General features: G+C 39.3%; 1 protein-coding gene across 1 annotated transcript in view; it reads right to left on the reverse strand.

Moving 5' to 3' along the window:
- The window catches only part of LOC108481204 (uncharacterized), a 45,299-nt gene extending 29,410 nt beyond the window's left edge, over positions 1-15,889 (reverse strand). The window contains exons 1-2 of the mRNA XM_017784367.1: positions 15,697-15,889; positions 15,412-15,512 (exon numbers count right to left, since the gene is read on the reverse strand). Coding sequence (XP_017639856.1) covers positions 15,412-15,512; positions 15,697-15,889 — 294 coding nt within the window. The remainder of the gene's footprint in view (positions 1-15,411; positions 15,513-15,696) is intronic.
- Between the last annotated feature and the right edge of the window lie 5,899 nt (positions 15,890-21,788).

The following is a 21,788-nucleotide window of genomic DNA, read 5'->3' on the forward strand; positions in this document are numbered from 1 at the left end:
TGTCGCAGATTTAAGTCTCTTTGAGTCATCAAATATTTGAGACTTTTGTGATCCGAATACATGGCACTTCTCACCAAATAAGTAATGTCGCCATATCTTTAAGGCGAATACGATGGCGACCAATTCGAGATCATGGGTCGGATAATTTTTCTCATGTGGCTTTAATTGTCTCGACGATAGGCCACAACTCGACCTTCTTGCATCAATACGCAACCTAACCCAAGTAGGGAGGCGTCACTATAGATGACAAACTCTTTGCCGATTCGGGCAGTACTAGTATTGGAGCTTCATCAAATGAGTTTTCAATTGGTCAAAACTTTTCGACACTTTTCCGTCCATTCAAACTTGACATCTTTCTCAAGCGGTTTCGTCATGGGTGTGGCTATCATCGAGAATCCTTTTACAAACCGTCGGTAGTAACCGCAAGTCCCAAAAAGCTCGAACCTCAAGAATATTTCTTGGAGGTTTCCGATTAAGTATGGCTGAAATTTTGCTTGGGTCGACTCGAATACCCGATCGCGATACCACGTGACCCAAGAAGCTAACCTCTCTTAACCGTAACTCACACTTGCTAAACTTAGCATATAACCGCTTATCCCGTAAAATTTGCAACACTAATCTCGGTGCTCCGCATGTTCGGTCTCATCTCTTGAATAGACCAAGATGTCGTCGATGAACACAACTACTGAACCGATCCAAATATGATCCAAGATCCGATTCATCAAATCCATAAATACCGTAGGGCATTAGTGAGCCCAAACGGCATCACTAAGAACTCGTAGTGACCATATCTCGCTCAAGGCGGTTTTGGGTATGTCCGAATCTCGGATTCAAGAATCGATAATAGCCCGATCTCAAATCTATTTTTGAGAACACCGAGGCTCCTTCAGCTTGATCGAACAAATCATCGATACGTGGTAACGGATACTTGTTCTTTATTGTCACTTTATTAAGTCGACGATAGTCGATGCACAACCTCATGGTTCCGTCCTTCTTTTCACAAACAACACCGGTGCACCCCAAGGTGAAAAACTCAAGCAGCAAAACCTCTATCCATCAACTCTTGCAACCGAGCTTTCAACTCCTTTAATTCCGTTGGTGCCATACGATATGGAGCTATCGAAATCGGTGTGGTCCTGGTACAAGCTCAATGCCAAACTCTATCTCCGAACAGTGGCAAACCCGGCAATTCTTGGAAAAACGTCCGGTATTCACAAACCACCCAAGATGATTTGGGTTCTATTCCTAACTCCTTATCATCAAGTACATACGCAAGGTATGCTTCACACCCTTTTCTTACATATTTCGGGCCAACATTGATGATATTACAACCGGCAACCCCTTCAAGTTCGTAGACTCAACTCGGATCATCTCGTTGTTTATGCATCTCAAATCAATAGTCTTGCTTTTGCAATTCACAACCGCATCATGCACGGTCAACCAATCCAACCCAAGAATAACATCAAATTCATCGAACGGCGAAGCATCAAGTCCGCGGAAAACAATACCTCAATTACTAGGGGCATTTCTTACACACTTTGTCGACCAAAGCACATAACGACCCAAAGGATTTGACACCGAATTACGAACTCGAGAGACTCAATAGGTAAAGTCTTCTTGGATGCTAAGGTTTCGCATATATAAGAATGAGTAGAACCAGGTCAATCAAAGCAATCACATTAGTATCAAAGAGAGTGAAAGTACCAGAATAACATCCGGCGAGGAGGCATCCTCGCGTCGCGATAGCATAAGTCCTAGCTGGAGCGCGAGCCTCGGATCTGGTCGCAGATCTCTAGATCCTCTCGACCACCACTAGCCTTGCCCGTATTTCCGGATGGTCTACCTCGGCGGTGGTAGTACCGGTTTCCCACTCCGATCTACATTCTGCTCGCACAACCTCGGGCAATCTTTAATGAAGTGGTCAACTGATCCACACTTGTAACAGAGCGGTCACGGAATCTACAGACTTCAAAATGCCATTTGCCACAATCATCGCACTCCGTCCTCTCTCGTCGATCATTCCCACTCGGCGATCGAAGTGATTCGTGGGTCACAGGGGTCGATCGCGATCTCGCCTAGAAAAGCCCGAAGTGTCTCTAGATCGGCCTAAGCCATCTCTAAGTTTCTTTGATGATCTGTTGGAAGGGCTTCCCGAATACCTCTTACTGAAACTCCCTTGCTCCCGCTTCACTTTCCTTTTCTCCATACTAAACTCCTCGGCTTTGCATCGCCTCGACGAGAGTCACAAACTCTCGGATTTCCAAAATGCCAACATACAGCTTTATCTCATCATTCAGTCCATCTTGAGCGTTTACATCATCACCTTCAAGAAATGCATTCTCGCAGCATCGCTAAGCCTCACGAATTTTCGCTCATAGTCGGTAACCGACATGGAACCTTGTTTAAGTTCGAGAAATTCCTTTCGTTTTTGGTCCATAAATCTCGATGATATACTTTTTCCAAACTCGGTTTGGAAGAACTCCCAAGTTACTTGTTCATGGGCACAACAGAAGTCGAGTACTCCACCAATAGTAGGCGTAATCACGTAGCAAGGAGATGGTACACTTTAGGCATTCATCGGTGTACAAGATAGCTCATCGAGTACCGGATCGTGTTGTCCAACCAAAATTCGCTTGCTCGGCATCATCACTATCCGTAGCTTTAAATTCAGTAGCCCCATGTTTTCGGATTCTATCAACTGGGGCTTATTCGACCTTATTTGGTCAATTACCGGAGGCATTGTAGGTCTTGGGGTGTGTTTGTTGGGAATGGAGGTTGTGGAACAGTAGTATTAGTTCGAATGTATTGGTTGAACCAATCATTCATCACGCTATAAAAGGCTTGTCTAGCCTCGTCATTCGGATTGCTAGCAACAGGTTGAGAGTCCGCCGCGCTGTCCCTTGTGCGGGAGCAGCGCCACACTCTCCACATCATCAGCTATCGCTCGGTTGGGATCGGGATCCATTACTATAAATAAACACAAGTTCAAACGCCGAAATCACCACACTATCATATAATCACATAAAATGGCATGTATAGCTAGACCCAAACGCATTACGGTAGTCCTAGAATCGACTAAACCGTAGCTCTGATACCAATAAAATTGTAACACCCGAACCCGAGACCGTCACGAGTCGAACGCGAGGTGTTAATGCACTTCAACCCACTTATTGACAATTTTCAGACAAGCTGCCAATCTGAGTACTAGTCGCTCCAAAATTCATAACTTGAGTTTTACAACTCGAAAATCAGTTCCGTAAATTTTTCCTGAAACTAGACTCATATGTCCATCTACATATTTTTTCTAGAATTTTGGTCGAGCCAATTAGTACAGTTTATTAGTTAAAGTCTCGCCTGTTGTAGGGATCGACTACACTGACCTTTGTGCGTTACGAATTGGATATCTCCTGTACAGGGCTTCAATACTGATGCCGTTTGTTTCTATAGAAACTAGACTCAGAGAGGAATCTACACATATATGGAATGACTCCTAATTATCTCTGGTTAATTTACAATGATTTTCCAAAGTTGGAACAGGGGATCCAGAAACCGTTCTGGCCCTATTTCACAAGAACTTTAAAATCTGTTAACTTATAACTCATATGACCATTTCGTTTCTTCCATATGAAAGTAGATTCATCAAGGTACACTTACATAATTTATTTGCTATTAAATACCATTCCTACTATTTTTAGTGATTTTTCACATCCACGTCACTGCTGCTGTCAGCATCTGCCTTTAGTAGGCTTTACCTATTTCATACTTTCCATGATTCAATTGGCCCTTTTACATACATAGCACAAAGCGTGATCATGATTAACCATTCCAATGGCTAATCGTTTCAAAATAATTCCATACCTCATAAGGGTCAACATACAAACGATTATAGTTCTATGCTAAAACGATATAAGCCATTTTCGCATGGCTATCCAAGTTTACACAAACCGGAAGGTACATGACCTTCAACAAAGGATGGTCCTATACATGCCATTTCAAAGTTCAACCAAAATTTGTACCAAAATGGGGCTTCGATAGTGTGGATGACTTCGACTTCTTTGATCCCGAATCCGATAGCTAACGAGCGAAACCTATAAAACAGAGAGCCAAAGCAACGGGTAAGCATTTTAATGCTTAGTAAGTCTCATGCAATGAAATCAGCTTTGACTAAGGTATTTTATTCACATGGCTAATTAAACCACTTTACTAATTCACATTCCCATACTCATACTTATTTCACATCACCGACCCTTATGTTCATACACAAAAGAACAACTTAGCCCAAGGCCGGTAGCTCGCTTTATCAACTTAGCGCATACTTACTTGTAAGAATTCAATTAGTACAAGCACATACAAACATACCTCATTGCTGGAATTTTCACGAGTGTATAAGCTGAAATTTTCACAGCAAGATTGCTCACTTCCGAATCACATACTTTCGGATTTAACCGGATATAGCGACTCATACGATTGCCTTGGTCATAACCCGGTTGGTGACTTGCACAAAGGCCTTGGTCTTAGCCCGGATATATCAACTCGCACGAATGCCTTCGGTCTTAGCCCGGATATATCAACTCGCATTTAATGCCTTCGGTCTTAGCCCGGATATATCAACTCGCACGAATGCCTTCGGGTCTTAGCCCGGATATATTTCCAATGTTCACTTACACATATATCAATATTCAAGACACGTCCATAGTTCATTTTCGTTACTAAAGCTCTAACACAAAATATTTATCAACCTTTACTATTTCGGCTCAATGGCCACACAAACAAGGAGCATAATTTTGATATAATTCAAGTAGGGTCATCACTCAAGACTTACCTCGGATGTTGTCGAGCGATTTGACGGCTATTCAACTACTTTTTCCTTCCCTTTATCGGATTTAGCTCCCTTTGCTCTTGAGCTAATTCACACAAATTTAACTTATTAAAATCTCATCATGATAGCTTATGGCGAATATGACAAGGAGTGTAAATGGTCATATGGCCATCCTTTAGCTCAAATACACAATGGTCATGCACATTTTACATCACAACAAGCAATTCAATACATTCAAACATCAACGTGAAGTTCAAAGTACTTGGCCCTTATATACATTAGGCATCAAAGTTGCATATGTACGAAATCATAAATCGAACTCAACACATTAGTTAATATTCCTCTTAGCCAATTTTCTAAGCCAAGAATAGGCATCAATATGCTTGCCTCAAACCGAATGCATGCACACTAATTACCCTCATGTGGCCGAATATACACTTAATACCACACAAAAAAACAGCATACATTTTACTACTAACACATTACATATCGTAATTCATTGCACATCTCTTATTTACTTCATAATCAACACATCATCACAAGCAAATATACACTTTGAATTAGTATATATGTCATACCAATCCATCATGTGCAAACATATATTCATGTAGGTGCAAGGGCAATTCTCAAGTGGCTTATATCCAAATATATACACATTTCCAAAGCTTAAATCTTACTTACCATGCAACATGCATGAATTATACTTATGGATATATCATGGCGAATACCACAACACCACACCATTTCAATTTGGTCATGGTGAAACAAAGAACTTAGTATCTCATTCAAAAAAATGCTAAAAGAAAATCTAAGAATCTTCAATCCTCCATCACATGTATCACTTTCAAGCTTGTTATTTAACATGCAATGGCATTAACACCACATTCACTTTGGCGAATTTCATTCCCATGACATAACAAGGATTTGAACCATGGGCTAACAAGAACATTAAGCTAGCAACTAAAAACATGCATGAACCTCAAACATACCTTAATCTTGATGCAAGTTTAGCCAACCTCTTCCTAATCCTCTTCCAAACCAAATATGAAGCAAAACTCCTTCCTTATCCTTAGTATTTTCGCCAACAAGAGAGTGAAAAGAGATGAACAAAATTTTTTCTTTCTTTCTTTAGGACATTCGGCCAAGCTATGGAGGAAGATGGGCACTTTTTTTTTTGTTTCTCATCTACTAACATTAATTGTTTATTCCATACCCTTATTTTATTCTTTCCATCATAACCCATTTACCAAACATGTTTCATGACATGATTTTTGCCCATAAATCCTTGTCATGGCCGGCCACTAGCTATGGGGGAATTTGACATGCAAGTCCATTGTTTTGCATGCATCCTTTAATTAGTCATCACACATTTCCTCATACTTTCAAAGTTTATTACTAGGTCCTTTCTAGTGAAATTCACATCTATAATTCTAAATCAAAGCATAAAAATATCACACATGAGTTAACACACATTATAGGCAATAAAATAAATATTAAATTATTTTTATGCCTTGGTTTTGTGGTCCCGAAACCACATTTCGACTAGGGTCGTTTTAAGGCTGTCACATATTTCATGCCTTTAGGTCTAGTTAATTGCCTATACTTAGGTACATTTAGTTGCATTTTAGGATATTATTTTAACATTTTTTAGAACCTTGTATAAAGAGCTTGGGTGGTGCTTAAATGTTATTATTTGTTACTTTTAATTGTCCACAAGAAGGACTTGTTTGGTAGTAATTGGCAAGAGCATGATGAGGAACAAGAAGTAAATGAGTGAAAATTTGTCGAGGCAAAGGGTTGGATAGTTTTTCAAAATGAATGCCATGGAAATTCCAGGAAAGAAGACCGATTCAACACTCAATACATACCAGTTTTAGTCAAACTGTATGTGTACCGGAAAAATTAGTCTAAAAAAGAGGGAAGAAAATAATGGGCTATTGGATTTACCTTAGGGAAAACGATTATAAAAGCCAAAGGAGGAAACCCTAAAGAGGGCAGAAAAAAAAGGCAAACATAAAAGAAGAGAGATCTTTAGGGAAAAATAGAGGGTAGTAGCTGAGCATTGACAGGAAGAGGAAGACGAAGGCAGTTCCTCTTAGCCACCACAGAACACTATATTGTTGGAGAGTAAGCTAGATACGCGAAAGCTATCCTTTCGAAGTTCTTCCATTATTTCTTGATTGCTCTTCTTGCATTGATTTGTTGAAATAATGTTGAATGATGTTTTGGATTTGAATTTTAATTTCCAACCATGAGATAAATCTCATAGGCTTGGGATTACTTGATGAAACCTTTATTTTCTTTAATGATTGAAGTATATATCTACTTTAATATACTGTTTCATTCAATGATTTTACAAAATTACATGTTTGCAAACTCTAGACATAGATGGATGTATAGCATGTTCATTTAGTTAATCTAATTCTAAAAAGGTTAGGTTAATGAGAATGAAATTGAATGACATGAGCAAATGTTCTATCAAATACTTGTAGTAGACTCTAGACATAGAGCAACATTCATAGGGATAGAAAACAAATAGTGCAGGGTGTCGTGCTTAAGGCTTATATAGATATATCGCTTAAGGCAAGGTAACTTGAGGTTTTCCTCTCAAAAGAAGCATAACATTTTAGAACTTTTTCGAGCAGTAGATTAAGTAAGGTTTTGCCGAGGCATTACTGTTAGTAAGGGTAGATTCTGGTAATCCTGACCTTCCAAATCAACACTGTAGACCCTCTATCCTCTATCATTTGTTTTAGTATTTTTTCCATAGCATTCTTAGTTGTTTATTTATTTCTTCACATATTATTCACGTAATTATTCTTATAATTGTCATTGCCTTTTTACTCTTGACTTGTCATAGCATTTTCCGTTATTTTTCAGTTACACATATTGCACACATAATTGTTTCTTTAAATTACTGTCGCAGTCTTATCACTATTTTTGCCATAACATTAACCGTATTTTAGTATAATAACTTGACCATTTTTATACCTATCTGATCCTTGTGGAGACAATCTCATTTATCACTTTATTACTTGATTCGACATGTATACCTGTACAATTATCATATCATTTCACATGCGACAAGTTTTTGGCGCCGTTCCCGGGGATCGACAATTTGGTGAAATTTGGTTTTGTTATTTTCTATTTTAATTCCATTAGTTTTATTTAACTTAATTGTATTTAATTTTTACAGGTTTGCTGTTAGTGTATGAGAAGAGGCATTCCTGCTAACGAAGAATATCTTTTTGACCTAGAGATCGAAGGAACTTTGCGAAAAAGGATAAAAGAATTGTGAAATATGGCTAGTGAGGAAAATGACCTTGGTTTTAATGATAATCCAATTGGTCGCAATAATAATCCTCCTCTTGGTCGAGATGTTAATCATCTAATAGATCGTGTGATAGATTGTAACAGCCCGTTTTTGGGTCAAATTAGAACAGTGGTTTCGGGACCACAAATCTGAAGTAGAAATATTTATTTTATTATTTCTTTAAGGTTTACAGCATGATAGAATAATTGTGTGAAAATTTTGTTAAGAAATTTTATTAGTTGAGTGCTTAATTTAGTAGAAAGGACTAAATTGGAATAGATGCCAAACTTGAGTTCCCTTAGCTAAAGGGGCTTAATTGTTATGAATTTTTAAATTGGATGCAAATTTAGGACTCGATTTGTATGTTTTCCTTACATCCGGTAATGCCTCATATCATGTTCTGGAGTTGAATACGGGTAAGGAGTGTTACATTTAGTGGTATCAGAGCTATAGTTTAGTCAATTCTTAGATTAACATAGTGTGTGAGTCTAGCAATACATGCCATATATAATTGATGATAGTGTGATGACTCCTGACAATTTAAATTGTATTTTCATATAGTAAATGGATCCCAACCGAGATGTAGCTGATGATGTTGAGAGTAATGCGCCTGCTCCTGCCCAAGGGGCAGCGCCATCTGAAAGTAGACCAGTAAGGGTTAGCTAGGGAGGAGAGGCTAGGGAAACCTTCTTCCAAAGGATGAATGAGTGGTTTGCCGAGTTTGTTCGAACAAATTTGGCGGCCCAACATCCTTCACCCCACCTAACCCCTAACCGATTCTCGTAGCTCTTCAAGGTATGGAATTGTTAAGACTGAACAGGCCTCTAGTTGATAAGATTCGGAAACAAGAGGCTGAAGAATTTTGAGCCAATATTGACGATGATCCTGAGAGAGCAGACTTTTGGCTTGAGAACTCTATCAGGGTATTTGATAAGCTTTCTTGCACACCCGATGAGTGCTTGAAATGTGCCATATCACTTCTAAAGGACTCGGCATATCAGTGGTGGAATACTCTTGTATCCTTGGTAATGAGAGAAAGAGTTACCTGGGAATTCTTTCAAGATGAGTTCAAAAAGAAATATATCAGTCAACGGTTCATTGATCAGAAATGCAAAGAGTTTTTAGAGCTAAAACAAGGCCGAATGTCTGTGACTTTATATGAGCGAGAGTTTGTTGGGCTCAGTAAGTATTCTCGGGAAATGTGTTTCTATTGAGGCCATCATGTGTAAAAGATTCAAAGATAGGTTGAATAAGGATATTAGACTGTTAGTTGGGATTTTAAAGTTGAAAGAACTGGTTGTGCTAGTCGACCGAGCTTGCAAAGCTGAAGAGTTGAGCAAAGAAAAGAGAAAAGATGAGTTTGAGACTAGAAATTTGAGAAAAAGACCGCTGAATAAGTCATTTCAATCTTCTTCAAAGAAATCAAGGGATTTGAATACTCGTTCCAATGTTTAAGCTGGGTATCCAAATAGAGATTGTGGGAAGCAATATTTGGGTTCTAAGGCCCAAACTAAGTCAATAGCGAGCATTGGAAATGCTAGGTCTAATAGACCTGAATGTCAACACTGTGGTATATGACATCATGGTGAATGTAGAATGAATAACTGGGCTTACTTTAAATGTGGCTCCCCAGATCACTTCATTCGAGATTGCCTTGAAATGGCTGAGAAAGATAATTTTCAAAATGTAAGACCGAGCAACACTGCCACTAGAGGAAGGCCACCGAGAAATACGGGAAATGGGAACAGTAGCAGAGGTGAAGCTTATCTTGCATATGTACTGAATACGAACGTGACTAAATTGAAGATTGAATCTGTGCCGGTAGTTTGTGAATACCCGGATGTGTTTCCTGAAGAGTTGCCTGGGTTGCCATCGATCAGAGAAGTCGAGTTTGCTATTGATTTTATACCGGGGACTTCACCGACATCGATAGCTCCATATAGAATGGCTCTGACTGAGTTGACAGATAAGGGTTTTACGAGACCAAGGTTTTCGCCCTAGGGTGGACCAGTGTTATTCGTCATGAAGAAAGACAGATCCATGATACTTTGTACTGATTATCGTCAGCTTAACAAGGTTACGATAAAGAATAAGTATCCCTTACCGAGAATTGATGATTTGTTCAATCAGTTGAAAGGGGCAACAGTGTTATGGAAGATAGACTTGAGATCAAGCTATTATCAGCTGAGAGTTAAGGATTCAGATGTGCCGAAAACTGCGTTCAGAACGAGGTACAGGCATTATGAATTTCTTGTTATGCCTTTTGGATTAACTAATGCTCCTGTAGTTTTTATGGACTTGATGAATCGAATCTTCAGGCCGTATTTAGATAAATTTGTGGTTGCTTTTATTGATGACATTTTGATTTATTCCCGAGATGAGTCTGAGCATGCCGAACATTTAAAAATTATATTACAGACTTTTAGAGATAAGAAATTATTTGCTAAATTCAGAAAAAGTGAGTTTTAGCTTCGAGAAGTCAGATTTTTAGGACACATTGTTTCAGCGGAAGGTATACGGGTTGATCCAAGTAAGATTTCAGTAGTTGTTGATTGGAAACCACCGAGAAATGTATCCAAAGTCAGAAGCTTTTTGGGCTTGGCCGGTTATTATCGATATTTTGTCAAGGGATTTTCGATGATTGCTACACCTATGACTAGATTGTTACAAAAAGATGTGAAATTCGAGTGGTCTGAGAAATGTCAATAGAGTTTTGAGCAGTTAAAAGCATTGTTGACTGAGGCACCAGTATTAGTGCAGCCTGAGTCGAGGAAAGAGTTTGTGATTTTCAGCAACGCATTATTGAACGGTCTTGGTTGTGTGTTGATGTAAGAGGGTAAAATGGTAGCTTATGCCTCGAGACAGTTGAAACCGCATGAAAATAATTATCCGACGCACGACTTGGATTTAGCCGCTATTGTATTCACCTTAAAAATTTAGAGACACCATTTATTCTGTGAGAAGTGTCATATCTTTACCGATTACAAGAGTTTAAAGTATTTAATGACACAGAAAGATTTGAATTTGTAACAATAGAGATGGCTCAAACTATTGAAAGATTATGAATTAGTGATCGATTATCACCCGGGGAAAGCAAACGTAGTCGCAGATGCTTTAAGTAGAAAGTCCTTGTTTGCTTTGAGGACCATGAACACACGATTAACCTTATCTGATAATGATTCAATTTTAGCTAAGTTGAAAGCTAGACTGGTATTTCTTCAACAAATTTGTGAAGCTCATAAAGGTGATAATGAGTTGCAAGCTAAAAGAGTTCAATGCGAATCAAATAGTGATTCAGAATATCAGATTGGATCCGATGATTGTTTGAGGTTCTGAGAAAAAAATTTGTGTACCGAGAGATACTGAACTGATTTAGAAAATTCTTCATGAGGCACATTGTAACACCCCAAACCCAGCCTAGATGTTATGGCCGAATCTAGCGTGTCACATGAAGCTTTTTTCAAAACTTATCTTTTCAGTAAAAATTCGTTACTGAATTTAAATCATTTTATTATTATTTAACAAAAGTTCTCGTCAAAACGTTTACCAACTTATTTTCCTTTGGTATATTAATTCCCTTTAAACCGTGGAAGCATTAGAAAACTATGTTGTTGAAAGCTCGTGTTCTTTAGAAAACCGTGACTATTTGAAAACTTGTGTTTTCCTAGACTAGAAGTTTAATAAAAGAAATCAAAGGCCAAATTAAAACCTAAACCCACACATGGCCTTATTACATAATCAAAAACCCAATATCAAATTTAAAATAAATAAAGTCAAGTTACAGATCAACTGCATCCGTGTGGCCACCTCCGAGTCCCTCGTGGCTCCAAATCGTCTAAGGCTGGGGATTTCCTGTGCAGTTAAAGCAAATGGGTGAGTTTATGAAAACTCAGTGTGTAATCCCAATAACAAACAAACAATGAATAACACAGTCTGGGCCTAAGCCCAGATCAGTAAAGGTCTGGGCCTGAGCCTTATTCAGTATCAGTACAGTCTGGGCCTTGCCCTATACAGTAGCAGTGTGGGCCTAAGCCCAATGCAGCATCAGTATAGTGTAATGCAATTATGCATCCTACCCAAATCCAACCAGCAGACCGCCCATACGGACCAGTACACCATGTGAGGATATAAATCGACCCACCTAGCCAGCTGCCAGTAACAATAATGCAGCATAGCTGCTAGAAACAGTACATGTGGCAAAGCCACCAGTATCAGTAATTGTGGCATAGCCACAAGTAACAGTGAATGTGACATAGTCACCAGTATAGAACTTCCTCCATATCAATATCCCAACCTCATGCAGTATCTCGTGCCAAAAATGTTATGTGTATGCAAAGTCATACTCAGTATAATCATATATGTAAATCATAAGCACATTAGTCATACGGAACATAAGGGCATTTCGTCATTTTACCCTACAAGGGCATTACGGTCATTTTACCCTACAGGGGCATTACGATCATTTTAACCTATAGGGGCATTACGGTCATTTTACCTTACAGGGGCATTACGGTCATTTTACCCTATAGGGATATTATGGTCATTTTACAAATCGAGGGTATTTCAATAATTTTGCAAATCAGGGGTATTTTAGTAATTTTACAAATCAGGGATATTTCGGTAATTTTACAAACGAGGGTCTTAACGACCCAACAGAGAGTCCAACGTTGCCTCGAGCGACTTAAGTAACCTAAACAGACCTACTAGTGTAAGTGGGCCTGAAGCCCATTACTCAGCCCAAGTGGGCCCACACGCTCGTGTGGCCCATTTAGCCCAACTTAAGATACGGCTATGTGTACGCCATAGCTCAGTTAATTAATAGTCACTTACTGTAGATTTTATCTGTGTGGGGCCCACGAGACCATTTGGCCCGTACGGCCCATTTTGGCCCAACGTGGCCGAAAACAACCTAAGTCATGTGCGCGACATGACAAGTCCAACTACTTCCCACTTAAAAGTGAGATTTACCCATACGGGCCCACGGGCCCATTGGGCCCATTCGACCCATCGAGGCCTAGAAACGTCCTAAGCCATGTGCGTGACATGGCCAGCGCAACCTTTCCCACCTGACGGTGAGATTCACCCATATCGGTTTACGGGCCCATTGGGCCCAACGTGGCCTATTACAGCCTAAGCCCACGAGATCACCCGTGGTGGCCTCTTTCGTCGTACGCCCACGTTTCGTGGGCTCAGTTTACCAAACGATCGTTCGCACGCTCAAACCCAACCTTTCGGCTTTTCGGCTTTTTGCCGTACCATTGTTAGATCAGGGTGTATACACATTTTACCGGCTTTTATGCCTATTACCATTTACAGGGTACGAATACACACCTGTTTAGTGAGATGCACGAAGACTCCCACGTGCCCAACCTACACTTAGCAAGACCTTTAGTTAAAAAACTGACGATTCGAGTTAACCACATCATAACCTTTAGCCCAAGAAATACACCATCTTACCTTGCTTCAATGAGAGTGGCTTAACCCTCTAAGATCGCTAACCTAAAATTGATCACACGCTTGTCGAGAATCTGAATTAGAAACAGATCTTGTTAGATAGGATCAACTACTTTCCCATTAACACAATGACAACATACACGCTTAACCCTAGACAATGAGGTAGCATATTACCTTAATTGAATACTTGAGGAAAAAGGTTGTGGTTGCTTCAAAACCACTTGTACACCACCGCTCCTTGGAGAAACCCTACAAAAATTAATCTTACAGAGACATAGGGAATATTCGGCTAATACCCCAAAACTAAAGTAACATCTCACCTTAATTGAACGATGAGAGAAAGAGTTGATTGCTTCCGAAACACTTGCACCCCATTACCCCGCAGAAATAGCTAGAACCCAAATCACATCGTAGAGATGGAGTGAATAACGCAATCAAGGAATATAGGGACAATGAACTTCAGCTTTGAGAAAAAGATAGAAAGAACAGATTGAAAAGCATATATCAAAACAATAGAGAAACATAAGCATACCCACCGATTGCCAGAAATTCTTGCAAAACCGAAACCTCAACACTAAGAGCAGGGTACAGAACGATAGGTCAAGAATTAGGGAGGGGAGAAAGACCGTAATTAATCGATCTAGAAAGAAGAAATGAGAGAAGAAAAGAATAGAAAAGGGAGCAAACTGCAAGGGAGAAAACAAAAAGAAACCAAGGTAAGGGTTTATTACTATTCGACCAAAGAAAAATGTAGAAGGGAGAACCAGGAGAAAGGTACTTCGGAAAAGATTGGAATACAGGAAAGAAGAGAAAAACATAAGAGAAGCAACACAAAATTTCGGCACTAGAATTCTAAAACAAATCAACAAAAGAAAACTCTCCCCAAAGCCACAATGACCAAAACCGAACAATCTCCATTCCCTTAGCAAATTCGTCATCAATCTTCTACAGCTCAAACTCCCCTTTTTCCTCCTAAAATCCCTCTATAATTCATTCCTTGATTTTCTCCACCATCTTCTCTTGACCCATTCAAATTCTCACCCAACAGAGCTCGAAACCACCTCAAACTCCTGCCTCCTCATGTTAGCAAAATAAATATCCTTTTTTCTTACAATGGGATTCAAACCCAAGCCCCCTCAATAGCTAACATGCCACTTGCCTCCTTGCCAGAGGCTCTTTTGTGTCACATTTTATCCTCAATTAATTATAAGGTCTATAGACCAAAGTCCAGGTTCTTTTAAAATAAAAACCAAAATAAATTTCAAGAGCCAAGACTTGAACCCAAGCTCCCTTGCAACCTTAATGATGCCACAACCACTAGTCCACACGCTTCCTTATGTCATATACTTACAACAATAATTTAAAAGGCCTTCATCCAAGCATCCAGGGTTTTATTCACTTTAAACCAAAATTTTTGGTAAAGCCTAGGTTTGAACCTAAGACTTTTTCAAACACTTCCTAGAACATATAACCACTAAGGCAGACATACAATTGTGTCATTTCCTTGCACAATTAAATACTTATATACAACCTCCTTACAATCCCATACTCATGGCCCAATACTTCTAAGCCAAAATTCAGAGCATTACAATTCTACCCCCTTAAAGAAATTTCGTCCTCGAAATTTCCAACTATCAAAATAGTTGCACAGCCTAGCCCACCACACAACGCTCTCGCTGCGCACTCTGATCCTAACAATGCTAACACATTTTACCTTGAACTTGGAACTTCTCACACACACCCAAAACACCTAACCACTGAAGCAGACATACATCACACGCATACAATCTCTATGTCCAAATCATCACACTCAAACAAAACATACCTGACTTAAATGTGATTTGGCAATCTCGAGCCTGATGTTCTTTAGACTCGCATCTGAGACATGCTCCTGACTTCCTCCAGTATTTGCCCGAATGACGGCTTCTACAATGCTCACAAGTCAAAAAGTTTGGATGCATTTTAACATGCTTCACAGAACGAGACTCCAACCCCAGAGAATTGCGTTCTCTCTTCTTCTTACAGTCTACACACCTAGCCCGGAGTGTTTCGCCAATCTCTTTAACTTCCTCCAGCACTTACCTTACTAACCGGGTTAGCGCTTCAGTACCAAGATCCGGGTTATCGCTACCCGAAGTTGGTAGACTTGTCCTGACTTCCGTCTCTTGAACCATCTCATGTTCTGGTGAAGCTGGTGCCTCCCTAGTAGGCATGTGACCCAATGCTGAAGATCTAACCCTAGCACTTCCTCGGCATCTATCGCAGTCTCTTGTACCCCTTCCACGAATACCTCTAGAGCTCATATTGATTCGCGTATTATATGATTTTAGGAATGTTATGCACCAGTTAGTAAGTCCAGTAATTATTAACAAATGACAGTAATTAGGGTTTGTTTTAGCAGAACAAGGTCTTACTACAGTTTTTAGTCTTCTATAGTTTCAGTTTCCTACAATCTCAGTTTACTTTAACTATAGAGTTTCAGTACAGTCCTACAATTTATAGTAGTTTCTCAGTAACATTTCAATTTATAATAGTAAACAGAGTCAGAGAAATTACAGATTTGGTACCGGAGACTCGGTGTGCCACACCTCCAAGGTCAACATTTTAAAACAATCCAAATTCTTTACAATCATCTATTTCAAAAACTAAGGTTAGAAAAAACTTTTGAGAACCCAATTTTGAGAAAAGAAAATTTCAAAAACCCATTCCACAGTCGAGTTTTGCAACCTGGCTTTGATGCCACTAAATGTAACACCCCAAACTCGGCCTAGAAGTTATGGCTGAATCTGGCAGTCACATGGAAGCATTTTTTGAAACTGATCTTTTCAGTAAAAATCCATTACTGAATTTAAATCCTTTTATTATTATTTAACAAAAGTTCCCGTCAAAATGTTTACCAACTTATTTGCCTTTGGTATATTAATTCCCTTTAAACAGCGGAAGCGTTAGAAAACTTTGTTATTGAAAGCTCGTGTTCTTTAGAAAACCGTGACTATTTGAAAACTCGTGGTTTCCTAGAATAGCAGATTAATAAAAGAAATCAAAAGCCCAATTAAAACCTAAACCCACACATGGCCTTATTACATAATCAAAAACCCAATATCAAATTTAAAATAAATAAAGTCAAGCTGTAGATCAACTGCATCCGTGTAACCACCTCCAAGTCCCTCGTGGCTCCAAATCATCTAAGGTTGGGGATTTCCTGCGTAGTCAAAGCAAATAGGTGAGTTTACGAAAACTCAGTGTGTAATCCCAATAGCAAACAAATAGTGAATAACACAGTTTGGGCTAAGCCCGATCGATGAATTGCAGGGCTCGAGCTCTATTCAAGATCAAGATCAATCGGGCCATAGCCCTATACAAGATGTGATCTTGGGCCTAAGCCCAATGCAGTATCAGTACAATGCAATGCAATTATGCATCCTACCCAAATCCAACCAGCAAACCGCCCATACCGACCAACACACTATGTGGGGGATATAAATCGTCCCACCCAGCCAACACACCAATATCGCACAAAGCTACAGTAATAATAATGTAGCATAGCTGCCAGAAACAGTAGATGTGGCAAAGCCACCAGTATCAGTAATTGTGGCATAGCCACCAGTAATAGTGAATGTGACATAGTCACCAGTACAGAACTTCCTCCATATCAATATCCCAACCCCATGCAGTATGTCGTGTCATAAATTTTATGTGCATGCAAAGTCATACTTAGTAAAATCATATATGTAAATCATAAGCACATCAGTCATACATAACATAAGGGCATTTCGTCATTTTACCCTACAAGGGCATTACGATCATTTTAACCTACAGGGGCATTACGGTCTTTTTACCCTACTGGGGCATTACGATTATTTTACCCTACAGGGTATTATGATCATTTTACAAACCGAGGGTATTTTAGTAATTTTGCAAATCGAGATATTTTGGTAATTTTACAAATCTGGGTATTTGGGTAATTTTACAAACCGGGGTCTTAACGACCCAACAGAGGGTCCAACATCGCCTCGAGCGACTTAAGTAACCTAAATAGACCTAGTAGTGTAAGTGGGTCTAAGGCCCATTACTCGGCTCAAGTGGGCCCACACGCTCGTGTGGCCCATTTAGCCCAACTTAAGATGCAGCCATGTGTACGCCATAGCCCGGTTAATTAATAGTCACTTATTGCAGATTTTATCTATGTGGGGCCCACAAGCCCATTTGGCCCGCACGGCCTATTCTAGCCCAATGTGGCCGAAAACAACCTAAGTCATGCACGTGACATGACAAGCCCAACTACTTCCCACTTAACAGTGAGATTTACCCATGCGGGCCCACGGACCCATTGGGCCCATTTAGCCCATTGAGGCCTAGAAATGTCCTAAGCCATGTGTGTGACATGGCTAGCCCAACCTTTCCCATCTGACAGTGAGATTCACCCATATGGGCTCACGGGCCCATTGGGCCCAACGTGGCCTATTACATCCTAAGCCCACGAAATCATCCGTGGTGGCCTGTTTCGTCGTACGCCCACATTTCGTGGGCTCGATTTACCAAACGAGTGTTCACACACTCAAACCCAACCTTTTAGCTTTTCGGCTTTTTGCCGTACCATTGTCCGATCAGGGTGTATACATACTTTACCGGCTTTTACGCCTATTACCGTTTACAGGGTACAGATGCAGACCTGTTTAGCGAGATGCATGAAGACTCCCACGTACCCAACCTACACTTAGCAAGATCTTCAGTTAAACAACTGACGATTCGAGTTAACCACATCATAACCTTTAGCCCAAGAAATACACCATCTTACCTTGCTTCAATGAGAGTGGCTTAACCCTCTAAGATTGCTAACCCAAAATTGATCACACGCTTGTCGAGAATCTAAATTAGAAACAGATCTTGTTAGATAGGATCAACTACTTTCCCATTAACACAATGACAACATACGGCTTAACCCCAGACAATAACGTAGCATATTACCTTAATTGAATACTTGAGGAAAAATGTTGTGGTTGCTTCAAAACCACTTGTAGACCATCGCTCATTGGATAAGCCCTACAAAAATTAATTTTACAGAGACATAGGGAATATTCGAGTAATACCCCAAAACTAAAGTAACATCTCACCTTAATTGAAGGATGAAAGAAAGAGTTGATTGCTTCCGAAACGATTGCACCCCTTTACCCCACTGAAATTGCTAGAACCCAAATCACATCACAGAGATGGAGTGAATAACGCAATCAAGGAATATAGGGACAATGAACTTTGGCTTTCAGAAAAAGATAAAAAGAATAGATTGAAAAGCATATATAGGAACAATAGAGGAACATAAGCATACCTATCGGTTGTTAGAAATTCTTGCAAAATCAAAACCTCAACACTAACAGTAGAGTACAGAACGATCGATCAAGAATTAGAAAGGGGAGAAAGAACGTAAGTAATCGATCTAGAAAGAAGAAATGAGAGAAGAAAAGAATAGAAAAAGGGAGTAATTAGCTAGGTAGAAAACCAAAAGAAACCAAGGTAAGGGTTTATCACTATTCGGCCAAAGAAAATCGTAAAAGGGAGAACCAGGAGAAATGTAGTTCGGCATAGACTGGAAACAGGAAAGAAGAGAAAAACATAAGAGAAGCAACACAAAATTTCAACACTAGAAGTCTAAAACAAATCAACAAAAGAAAACTCTCCCCAAAACCACAATGACCAAAACCGAACACTCTCCATTCCTTAGCAAATTCGTCATCAATCTTTTACAACTCAAACTCCCCTTTTTCCTCTTAAAATCCCTCCATAATCTATTTCTTGATTTTCTCCACTATCTTCTCTTGACCAATTCAAAATCTCACCCAACAGAGTTTGAAACCACCTCAAACTCCTGCCGCTTCATGTTAGCAAAATAAATATCCTTTTTGCTTGCAATGGGATTCGAACCCGAGCCCCTCAATAGCTAAACATGCCACTTGCCTTCTTGCCACAGGCTCTTTTGTATTACATTTTATCCTCAATTAATTATAAGGTCTATAGGCCAAAGTCCAGGTTCTTTTAAAAGAAAAACCAAAATAAATTGCAAGAGCCAAGACTTGAACCCAACTCCCTTGCAACTTTAATGATGCCACAATCACTAGACCACACGCTTCCTTGTGTCATATACTAACCATAATAATTTAAAAGGCCTTCTTCTAAGCATCCAGGTTTTATTCACTTTAAACCAAATTTTTTGGTAAAGCCTAGGTTTGAACCCAAGACTTTTTCAAACACTTCTCAGAACATATAACCACTGAGGCAGACATACAATTGTGTCATTTTCTTGCACAATTAAATACTTATTTACCACCTCCTTACGAACCCATACTCAGGGCCCAATACTTCTAGGCCCAAATTCAGGGCGTGACACACATAGTGGTTGTCTATTTGTTCATCTTGGAAGTGCCAAGATGTATAATGATTTGAAAAAATTATACTAGTGGTTGGGCATGAAACGAGACATTTTAGAGTTTGTATCGAGATGTTTGATTTGTCAACAAGTAAAAGCTGAACATCAAGTGCCTTTGGGTTTACTTAAGCTTGTGATGATAACCGAGTGGAAATGGGATAGAGTTACGATGGACTTCGTATTGAGGTTACCTCTGACTCTGGAGAAGAAAGATGCTATTTTGGGTTGTTGTTGATAGATTGACGAAATTGGCTCATTTCATTCCGGTACGTACCGATTATTCACTTGATAAACTAGCTGAATTGTACATTGTTGAGATTGTTAGATTTCACGAGGTGCCTACTTCTATTATTTTGATAAAGATCCGAGGTTCACGTTGCGATTTTAGAAGAAATTGCAAGAAGCGTTGGGTACAAAGTTGAGTTTTAGTACTGCATTTCATCCACAAACCGACGATCAATCTGAGAGAGTGATACAAATTCTCGAAGATATTTTTCACTGTTATATTTTAAAGTTCGAAGGTAGTTGGGAGAAATATCTACCGTTGGTCGAATTTGCTTTTAACAACAGTTTTCAATCGAGTATAAAGATGGCACCGTATGAAGCATTGTATGGCTGTAAATGTGAAACTTTATTGTACTAGACTGAGCTTAGTGAGAAACAGATTCGCGAGGTTGATTTGGTTAGAGAAACCAAAGAGAAAGTGAAAGTAATTCGTGATTGATTGAAGACAACCTCAGATCAACAAAAATCGTACGCAGATTTGAAACGGAAGGATATTTAATTTCAGATTGGTAATAAAGTGTTTCTGAAAGTGTCACCGTGGAAGAAAGTTCTTAGATTTGGTCGCAAAGGCAAGTTGAGTCCGCGTTTCATTAGGCTGTATGAGATTATTGAAAGAATAGGGCCAGTGGCATATAAACTAGCTTTGTCGTCGGAATTAGAAAGGATCCACAATGTATTTCATGTGTCGATGTTACGATGATATCGATTAGATCCATCGCATGTAATCTCATTGTCAGAGATTGAGATTCGACCTGATATGACATATGGTGAAGAACCGATCAAAGTGTTAGCTCGAGAGGTTAAACAGTTGAGAAATAAAAGCATAGCTCTAGTGAAAGTTTTGTGGCAACGTCACGGGGTTGAAGAGGCTACGTGGGAACTTGAGGAAGCTATGAGAAAATAGTACCCTAACCTATTTTCTAGTAAGATTTTTGGGGACGAAAATCCCTAAGGGGGGAGAGTTATAACAACCCGTTTTTGGGTCAAATCGGAACAGTGGTTTCGGGACCACAAATCTGAAGTAGAAATATTTATTTTATTATTTCCTTAAGGTTTATAGCATGATAGAATAATTGTGTAAAAATTTCGTTAAGAAATTTTATTGATTGAGTGCTCAATTTAGCTAAAAGGACTAAATTACAATAGGTTCCAAACTTGAGTTCCCTTAGCTAAAGGTGCTTAATTGTTATGAATTTTTAAATTGGAGGTCCTTAAATGGTAATTAGACCATTATACTTTAAGATGGACAAAAAGGACATGATTAGGCGAAATTTTAAAGGTATGCATTAAGGTAAATTGGTAATTTGGTAAATAAAGACAAATTAACCTAATAAAAGTGTCCATCTTCTCAATTTAGTCCCCCCTTGTCGAAATTTTGAAGGAAGCCATAGCTAGGGTTTCGGCCAAACTTTCAAGCTCGATTGTAAGTCTGTTCTTGTCCCGTTTTTAATGATTTTTATATTTTTGATATTGTGGTAACTTGATCTAGCTATTTC

The sequence above is a fragment of the Gossypium arboreum genome, chromosome 1 (genome assembly GCF_025698485.1).
Source record: "Gossypium arboreum isolate Shixiya-1 chromosome 1, ASM2569848v2, whole genome shotgun sequence".
Classification (NCBI taxonomy): domain Eukaryota; kingdom Viridiplantae; phylum Streptophyta; class Magnoliopsida; order Malvales; family Malvaceae; genus Gossypium; species Gossypium arboreum.